Source organism: Mus pahari, chromosome X (genome assembly GCF_900095145.1).
Source record: "Mus pahari chromosome X, PAHARI_EIJ_v1.1, whole genome shotgun sequence".
NCBI lineage: Eukaryota > Metazoa > Chordata > Mammalia > Rodentia > Muridae > Mus > Mus pahari.
The window spans coordinates 44266521-44276626 of NC_034613.1; the positions used below are offsets into that span (position 1 = coordinate 44266521).

At 45.7% G+C, this 10106-nt stretch overlaps 1 protein-coding gene and 1 pseudogene across 1 annotated transcript; one reads left to right on the forward strand and one right to left on the reverse strand.

The window, feature by feature from the left end:
• The first annotated feature begins 4259 nt into the window (after positions 1-4259).
• LOC110314160 lies at positions 4260-4554 on the forward strand (annotated as a pseudogene).
• A 918-nt stretch (positions 4555-5472) lies between these two features.
• LOC110313242 (mRNA decay activator protein ZFP36L3) lies at positions 5473-7860 on the reverse strand. The gene is made up of 4 exons (XM_021187259.1): positions 6755-7860; positions 6100-6646; positions 5900-6063; positions 5473-5845 (listed from the first exon to the last, which is right to left on the reverse strand). The coding sequence occupies exons 1-4, from the start codon at positions 7858-7860 to the stop codon at positions 5473-5475; spliced, it is 2190 nt and encodes a 729-aa protein (XP_021042918.1).
• Positions 7861-10106: the final 2246 nt, after the last annotated feature.

Below are 10106 nucleotides of genomic sequence, written 5' to 3' on the forward strand. Positions count from 1 at the left end.
AAGTGAGTGGGTTAATCTTTGTTTTCTTAATTATAACTTATTTTATGTTTTAAATAGATTTAAAAAATCATCATCCAAGTAGACTTTAAATTTTTTGAAAATGAAAGATATCTATATCACTGATATAATGAATGTTTCTTAATGGATGGATTCATTAATAAATTAGTGTAACTTTACTTTAAAAAAAAAAAAGAATGGCCCCTATAAGCTCCTTATTGAATGCTTAGCCTTTCTGGAATGGCATTATTTGAAAGGATTAAAAGAATTAGGAGGTGTGACTTTGTTGGAGTGGGTATAGGCTTGGTGAAGGAAGTGTGTCATTGGGATGGGCTTTGGGGTTTCAGAAGCCCATGCCAGATTCAGTTCTCTTGCAGCTGTTTGTGAATCCCAATCTTGAACTCTCAGCTACTCCTCCAGCACCATGTCTGCCTGGGTACTCCTATGTTTCCTGCCATGATGATAATGGACTAAGCCTCTAAAACTGTAAGCCATCTCCAAGTGAATGCTTTCTTTTATAAGAGTTGCCTTGGTCGTGGTGTCTCTTCATAGAAATACAACAGTGACTAAGACAGAAATTCGTACCAGGGAGCAGAGTGTTGCTGTGATAGGCCTGACTATGCAGTTTGTTGGAGTAATATGGAAGACTTTGGAACTTTAGACTAGAAAAGGAGTTGGAAACTTTAAACTGAGCTTAATGGACCATCCTAGTAGGAACATGGAAGACAGTACTGAGAGTGATTTGAACTACATGGGCCCAGCTCAAGAAGTTTCAGGCGGAAGAATATTAGTAAGTGGTCTAGAGACCATTCTTGTGATATTTTGGCAAAGATGCGGCTACTTTCTGACTGGGTCCTAAAAAATCTGCCTAGGCTAAATTCAAGAGTTTTAGATTAATGGCAATGAAAATCTTAGTATTGACTATGTCACATGATTATTAGTGGTCACTTTTCCACAGATCAGGGAAAGGGTATATATATATATATATATATATATATATATATATATATATATAATGAAAAGGAGCAATCTGGACAAATACTAAGCATACAGTTTGAGGAGAAAAGGAGAACCAGGAAATGTAATATAGAAGACAGAAAGTTCAGGTCTTGAGGAGATAAGTTTGAAGAAGAGCCTGATGCTAAATGGAATAAAGGGAGTGATGACTTCAGGGCAACATGTTACCCAGCTAAGCTTCCACCTTTCGAAAGATAATTAAAGAAAAGCTTAAACCGTGAAGGAAACCATCAACAACAGAAAGTTGATGCAAATGTAATTGAACAAGAGGGCCAAGTTCCATCACCAGGAAGCAGCAGAACTTCACCACTTGTACTTCTGGCTTCAGAATCAAGGGTAGAAGAAAGGAGTTATGAACTGTCCTCTCCCTGGGCTAAGGAAAGCCACTGAAGTCAGGCATGTGTCAGGGATGTACTTGAATGGAGGGCCAGAGAGGCCTTTGCATAAAGCTGTGAAGCTCAAGCCTGGATTGGGTTGGAGATCCCAAGGTGTTGGAGATTCCAGAGCTGTGTGATAGCTGCTGAGGAGAAATGCTAACAGGATGTAGAAACAGTTCAAGAGAAAAAAGTGTGCTGCAGTCAACAAAGCTGAAGGGAGTTGGAGATCAGAAGAATACTTTGGCAACAGACATGGAGATGCAGAGTTTGGAGTTTGCCCAGCAAGGTTGCTTTGGTCCAGTATGTCCTCACTAGGCTCCCTTTCCTTCTTTTTGGAATTGTAATGTGTATCCTGTGCCATTGTATCTTTTACAGGGAGTTACAATTAAGACATTGACACAAGTCTCAGAAGAAACTTTGAACTTTTTTTTTTTTGAGATGACAAAAATGTTCTCTTTTATTATAATTTTTTGTTTTATCACTACTTCTTAATTTGTTATAGTAGATCACATCAAATATTTCAAAAATAGGTATAATTTAAGGAGATTTTAATCTCAATAAGAAACAAATATTTCAGACCAAATATGAAATATATAAATATAAAATATTTTAGAAACTAATATAAAAGATCCAAAGCTGATTTATCAGCTCATGACTTTCTTGATTCCCCATTTATAAATTTGATACTTCTGATTAACGCTCTGATGGTATTTAAAACATTCAAATGTCTGTAGGATATGTTCTTCTAGCTGGACTGCCTCATCTGATCTCAGTAGGAGAGGAAGCACCTAATCTTGCAGAGACTTTAAGTGTCTGGGTAAGGGGATACCCAGGGGGCCCCCACCTGCTCAGAGGAGAAGGGAAGGTGGAGGGGAAGGGCTGTGGGAGGAGGTGTCTAGGAGAGGGTCAGTGAGTGGGATGTAAAGGAAATAAGTAATAAATAAAGTTGAAATTAAAAAAGAACACTGACAGAGAGACTTTGAATTTTTAAATAGTATTGAGATGATAATAAACTGTGGATTTTTTAACTTAGACTAAATACACTTTGCATTATGATGTAGCTACCAGCCTATGTGGGCCAAGGAGTAGAATGTAGTGGCTTGAATAATAAGCAGTGAATAATATGGGCCAAGGATGAGAAACAGGACATTGGATTCTATGGTTCAGCAAAAATAATCTTCATAATTCATTGGTATGACCTAACAGTGCCAGTGCCTGTGGTGCCAAGATCATCCTGATCCCTCTGCATCACACCCCCCCCCCCCAAATGAGAAGACAACCAAAGGGGTAGGTGGATCTTTAGAAGTTTAAGGCCAGCCTGATTTAAATAGTGAGTTCCAAGTCAGTCAAGGTTACACAGTGAGACCCTGTACCCTCCCATCAAAATAATATTGATGATGATGGTGCCAGCACTGATCATAACATTAGCACTAAAAAAGTATTTTATGTGTATGGTTGTTTTGTCTGTGTGTTTATCTATACATCCCATGTGTCCGATGCTAGCAGAGGGCAGACGAGGGCATCTGATCTTCTAGAGCTAGAGTTACAGACCTGTGGGAGCCACTGTGTGAGTGTGGAGATTCTAATTAGGTGCTAGGGAAAACCAACCAGTGGTTCTTTTTGTTTGCTTGTTTGTTTTTGTTTTTTTTTCCCCCAGAGACAGGATTTCTCTGTGAATCCCTGGCTGTCCTGGAACTCACTCTGTAGAGTCTCTCTATCGGTGTAGAAATCCACCTGCCTCTGCCTCCCAAGAACTGGGAATAAAGGTGTGTACCACCACTGCCTGACATTTATTTATTTATTTATTTATTTATTTATTTATTTATTTATTATTAGGTTTTTTGAGACAGGGTTTCTCTGTGTAGCCCTGGCTGTCCTGGAACTCACTCTGTAAACCAGGCTGACCTCGAACTCAGAAATCTGCCTGTAAACCAAGCTGGCCTCGAACTCAGAAATCCTCCTGCCTCTGCCTCCCAAGTGCTGGGATTAAAGGTGTGCACTACTACTGCCTGGCTGCAACCAGTATTCTTAACCGAGGAGCCATCTCTTTAGCCCATAAACCTTTGTATCCTATTTGAACAAGTCACCCAGACCTGAAACCATAGTCACAAGAAGCCTTATGGAGAAGAAATGGTTACTGTCTTCATTTAACACTGAGTAAAGGTACCTGTTGGCGAGGCTGATGACCAGAGTTTAATCCTAAGATCCAAGAGGTGGAAAGAAATAACATTCCCATATAGTGTTTGTGTCCTTCTGGCCTCCATACATTCTCACACCACAAATAAATAATTTTCTTTAAAAAATAGTGTTATTTTGAAATTTATATAAACATGGAAGGAAAATAATGAAATTATGCAGTATCTTAAGTTAATGGATGGAGGTGGTTTGTGGGAGGGATCCTACACCTTTGAGCTATATTATTAGCTATATTATTAGGAGCCGAAGGGAGAGGGAGTCAATATCATCAGGCATGTATCCACAGAGATAGGCCTGGTTAGGCTCTCTATATCACAAAACAAAACAAAAACACCTGAACATGGGAAAGGGACCTGTGTGTAGGGGTACTAAAAAAGGAGGAATTTGGCGTCTGGCTATGTCCTATACCAACTACAGTGGGGTCCACTTGCCTTAAAGTACTGCCAATATTGGGAGGAAGGTAAGGGAGGGTTGGGGGAAGAATAACCAGAGCCATTACACATATATGAAATTGCGAAAGAAGACATTTAATAGAGTGCATTTTATTCAAAGATATGTATGCACATAAATGTATAGAACCATGGAAAGAACATCTTTACATCCCATCTGTTAATAATATCGAGCATAATATAGGAATGTATCTAGCTCTTTGGCCTTGCTGGTGGAAGCAGGATGATGAAAGGAACGTCATCCTTTGGAAAGCGTCACAATAAGATGTACATGATGTGCTGCTGCAGTAGCTCCAAGGCCTACCACCTTCAGACGTTGACCTGTGGCAAACGTGGCTAACCTGTTAAACACAAGAGAAAGTATAAGTGGAGTGACAAGGCTAAGAGATGAAACAGTATCGGAACTGGTCAGATGAAGGCATCTAAGGATTGTCTACCACAGATGCAGACATGGATTCCGTGAGGGAACGACACCTAAACACAAGAAGGCAGCTGTCGCAGCATCCAGTTCATCATGAGGATTTCATTCAGTCATAAAATAAAAGTTTTGATTTCAAAAAAAGGAATGTATCTATTGTTTTATCACTAGCTAGATGGTCACAGTGCAAACAGAACTTTAAGCATATATTCTTCACAAGATCATAAACAAATGGTTTTCTTTATATTGACTTATTGCACAGCAGTGCAAATCTACCTAAAACCCTTAAAACTTAAGCAGGTTTTTCCTCCAACAACTTAAGCTAATCTCTTCTGGAGGCTTCCAGAGAGCCCATGAAATGGCTCTAAGCTAATCATTCACAAACTGGTGGCGATGAAACCAGTATCAAATTTTGGAAGGCAAGCTTCTCTTGCCCCCCCAAGTCACTTCTAATTTTGTTTTTAAAAACAGAAACAACCACAGACTATGGAGGAGCCAAGGGTTATTTATTATCAAGGCATACTCTTGGCAAAATGTTGAATTCTAAAAGTATAGCAAGGGAGGGGCCACTTGTTTTGCTGACACTGGTCTAAGACAATTCTACGCCGTTCAAGGTAAGAATTCCCACGAGAGATGTAATCAGGGAAAAAAATGCTGCTAGGCCTTTTTTTTTTTTTTTAATTGTGTCTCAAAAAACCGTGTGGGTTTGTTGGTGTTTTTATCTTCCTCAGAACCACACATTTCTTAACACAAAAAGTTCTTTGCCTTTTCCTTTCAACAAGAATTAAGCTCCATAATAACAATGAAAACAATAACCAAGACAAGAAAACCAAAACGAGAATGGGGTCCCCCCACAACCTCTGAGTCCAAGCTTTCAGAGAGGCCCTCAAATTGGCCTATGGCTTTGTCACCCCACCCCACCCTCACCCCCAGTGCTTTCAACAGGGGAGAGAAACAGCAAGAGATTTCCCCCAACACCCCAACACCACCTCTTTCTTACCACTGGCATCTTTTTGCTTCATTTGTCAGAGTCTGAGAAACGGCTGAAGATGGGCAGACGGCGGCTGGAGTTGGTGTTGTCGAACTCGGAGTCATTGGGGCTGCTGGAGCTTGAGGAACGCCTCGGGAAGTCTTCCTCATCGTCATCACTGACCAACAGGGAATCCAGGGTGCTGGTGACCACGTCGAACTCCAGCGACTCAGACTCAGACTCTGACTCGACGACATCTGGCTGTTGGAAGGTGAAGTATGGTGCGGCACCCTCTGCAGCGGTGGCAGCAGTGATTGTAGTTGAGGATGTATTGCCCACAGTGGCAGTTGCAGCACCTGGAGCCAATATGCTGGTAGAGGCTGTGGCAACTCCTGGAGCAATGGCAGCCCCAGAAGTGATGGTAATTCTGGGAGCAAGGGCAGCCCTAGGAGCGAGGGTTGCTCCAGGAGCAAATGCAGCCCTAGGAGCGAGGGTCGCTCCAGGAGCAAATGCAGCCCTAGGAGCGAGGGTCGCTCCAGGAGCAAATGCAGCCCTAGGAGCGAGGGTCGCTCCAGGAGCAAATGCAGCCCCAGGAGTGAGGGCTGCTCCAGGGGCGAGGGCAGCCCCAGGAGCAAGCGCCTCCCTAGGAACGAGGGCCGCCTCAGGAGCGAGGGCTGCTCTAGGAGTGAGGGCAGCCGCAGGAGGGAGGGCAGCCCCAGGAGTGAAGGCCTCCCTAGGAACGAGGGCCGCCCCAGGAGCGAGGGCTGCTCTAGGAGTGAGGGCAGCCGCAGGAGGGAGGGCTGCCCCAGGAGCGAGGGCTGCCGCTGCAGGAGTGAATGCAGCCCTAGGAGCATGGGTTGCCCCAGGAGCCACTGCTGCCCCAGGAGCGAGGGCTGCTCCAGTAGCCATGGCAGCACCAAGAGCCATGGCAGCCCCAGGAGTGAGGGAAGTCCCAGTAGCCATGGCAGCCCCAAAAGCGAGGGCCGCTCCAGCAGCCATAGCAGCCCCAGGAGCCATGGCAACTCCAGGAGTAAGGGCCGCCCCAGCAGCCATGGCAGCTCCAAGAGCGAGGGCTGCCCCAGGAGTGAGGGTAGCTCCAGTAGCCATGGCAGCCCCAGTAGCCATGGCAGCTCCAAGAGTCATGGCCGCCCCAGGAGAAAGGGCCGCCACAGGAGTGAGGGCCGCCCCAGGAGCGAGGGCCGCCCCAGGAGCCATGGCCGCCACAGGAGTGAGGGCCGCCCCAGGAGCGAGGGCAGCTCCAGGAGCCATGGCCGCCCCAGGAGAAAGGGCCGCCACAGGAGTGAGGGCAGCTCCAGGAGCTATGGCAGCACCAGGAGCAAGGGCAGGGCCAACACCAGCCTGGCCAAAGATGGTGGCTGAAGGCAGAGGCCCGGCAAGGGGCATCTGGAACTGTGCGGAAGCTGCCAGGCCCATCTGCTGCTGGTTGTTGTAGGAGGCAGCGGGAGTCGTGGTAGCATTGTTAGGGTTCTGGAATGCCACAGGAGAGAAGTCACCCGGCTCCTGGGGAAAGGCGAGGGCGTCGTTGGCAGAGTCGTTGCTCGGGTCGTTGTTAGCATCTTTGTCAGGGTCTTGGGCTGTAGTAGAGGATGATGTTTTGCAGCACATCATCCGGACGTTGGCGGCGGCGGCGGCAGAGTGTGATGAGGGCAGAACCCCACCTGAGCTCAAAGCCTGCTGGTTGAGCAGCAGAGATGCCTGGAGGGCTTGGCTGTTGACCGACAGGAAGCCCGAAGGGCTTTCACTCTGCAGTCCGGGCTGCTGCTCCCCGTTGACGCCCAAATGCAGCACGTTGGAGCCACTGAAGGAGCTGGGCTCCTCAAAGGCACTCTCGGAAGGCACAAGTTGCTGCTCAGGCTGGTTGTGAATGAAGTGGCAGCGAGTGCCATAGGGGCAGAAGCCGACGCTGTGGAAGGTGCGGCAAGGCTCTGTCTTGTACTTGGGGTGCCTTGACGGGGTACGCAGTTCGCGGTAGCCATGCGCGAACTGGCACTTGTGACCGTACCTGCAAATGCCGCTTTCCTCAAAGGGCCGACACAGCTCAGTCTTATAGCGTTCAGAAGTGGCCAGGGAGCTCGAGCCGCTCACCTTCTGTGGCTTAGGCTTCTGCTGCAGGCTATGCTCGCCATTCCCCGGGTGGATCTGAGACACTGCGTTAGCCCCTGAGGGCTCCTGGGGAGCTTCCCAGGACACCGCACCAGTTGCCCCCGACTGACCATTATTGTAGCTGTTCAGGTCTCTCGCGAAACTGGACGAGCAGTCCTCAGTGCGGCTGGAGGCGCTGGGACTAGGAGCCTGGTGGCCGATCACTTGAGGGTCGCTGGAAGATTGTGGCGGAGCAGTGTCAGGTGTTGAGTTGGAGTCGGAAGAATCAGCCACATCAGTGTTGAGCGGGCGGTTCAGATTGTTGTTGGCCATGGTTTCTCGGTCTTGTGCTCTAAGTCTATTGTAGAAAGTCCATAGAACTGTGAACATTGTCCCGTGTCCTGTGCCTTTTTGAGCTATAAGTACGGAGGACCCGGAAAACCTTCGAGGGAGGCAGAGCCAGCGAGCTCCAAACAGGAGGCAAAAAGGGCAAGTAGGCGGAGCTGGGAGGAGCCAAAAGTTTGAGTCCCAGCCCAGCAGGAGGGCGGTGTGGGGTGGGGGAAAGGGCAAAAGCTGAGTAAGGCAGACTTAAGATGTGCAGGTACGCCACCAAGTGGAGGATGAAGAGTAGTAGCAAAGATCTTAGCGCCTCACTCACGCTCATGCATTCTGTTGAGTGTTAAAGCTGCTTTTCAGGCCCTCCTGCTGTTGGAGGGTTCTATTCTAATTTATCAGTGTCAAGATTTTTGCGTTTGTTCTAATATTTCAATAAAGCAATGAAAGACAATCACTAGACTCCACAAAATCCCATGACTCCCATGTTCTTGTAAAGAGCAGTTCAGTTAATGTCCCTCCACCACACATACCCCTCCCCAACCCCACTCCTGCAAACCTTATGGTTCAGCTGGTACAGACTTGCGGCCAAACTGATGACTGGAACCCACCCCCTGGAGAGAACTGATTTCGCCAAGTTCATTTTTCCGCCCATTTTTTATTGGTTTTTGGTTTTGTTTGTTTTTTGTTTGTTTGTTTTGTTTTGTTTGTTTGTTGTTTTTGTTTTTCTTTTGTTTTTCGAGACAGGGTTTCTCTGTTTAGCCCTGGCTGTCCTGGAACTCCCTCTGTAGACCAGGCTGGCCTCTTTATTGGTTTTTATTTATTTACATTACAAATGTTTTCCCCTTTCCCAGTTTCCCCTCCACAACCCCCCTATCCCCTCCATTCTCTCTCCACCTGTATGTGAGGGTGCTCCCCCACCCGCCCACCCACTTCCTCCAGTTGTTTGACTTTCTTTCTTTTGTGTGTCATGATATGTGTGCATATTTCACCTCTCCACACTCCAACAAACAAGTGTAATTTAAAAATTTACAATTTTGAGCTGGGCGTGGTGGTGCACGCCTTTGTTCTCAGCACTAGGGAGGCAGAGGCAGGCGAATTTCTGAGTTCGGAGGCCAGCCTGGTCTACAAAGTGAGTTCCAGGACAGCCAGAGCTATACAGAGAAACCCTGTCTTTGAAACCCCCACACACACACAAAAAAAATTTACAATTTTATTGTATGCATTCAAGATAGAATTACAACATCAGGATGCTTCAATGAGTAAAGGGGTTTGCCACTACACCTCACAACCTAAATTTGAATCCAGAACTCCACAGTGGAAATTGAGAACTGATTTCTGCAACTTGTCCTTTGACCGCTACACTGTTGTCATTGTGCCCTTGTGTTCACATACAAACACACAGAAAATAAATTAATTAAACCATTTGGGGTATATTTTTCAACATGGTAGAATTAGGACTAGTGAAATGGCTGAGGGGGGTGTAAAACGGTACTTGCCACCAAACCTGATGGAATGAGTTCCTGCATCCATGATGTAGAAGGAGAGAACCAATTTTTGTCAAATTCTCTTTATGGCTGCCAGGTCTGTGCAGCAGTGAGTGAAATGTGCCCCCCCCAAAAGAAATAAAATAAAACAAAATAATTAAAGCTACTTTCTGCTGCACCCATCCAAGGTGGAAGAATTCCGGTTACCAAGATGTCTCAGCTTCTATAGGTGCTTAGTGCCAAGCCTAAAGACCTTAGTTTGATGCCTAGTATGCAAACAGTAGGAGAAAATCAATTTCTGCAAGTTGTTCTCTGTCATCCACACACATGTACTGTGGCAAGCGAACACGTGCACACAAACACATTAAATAAATGAATTTGAATAAATAAATACAAATAATTTGAATTTTGCCCATTTTCTGTTGTATGCATTAAAGATAGCAAAATCAGCGCTGGCAAGAAGGTTCAGTAAGTCAAATTTCTTGTTTCCCTGCCTGCTAACTGGATTTCAAGGCCTGAATCCACACGGAAGAAAGAGAGAATTTCACTGAGTTGTTCTTATACACAATAAACAAGCAAATATAAATAATCTGTAATAATAATAAAGGCCAAATTTTGGCTGTTGCATTAACTGTGGTAGAATTNCGACTGATTACATTATAGATGTCACTGAAGTCCAACTTGGTGGATCAATGAGTTTTACTGGGATTCCTTACAGGAATATGGGTGAGGGGTTACTTACAGGAGCAGAAATGTCTC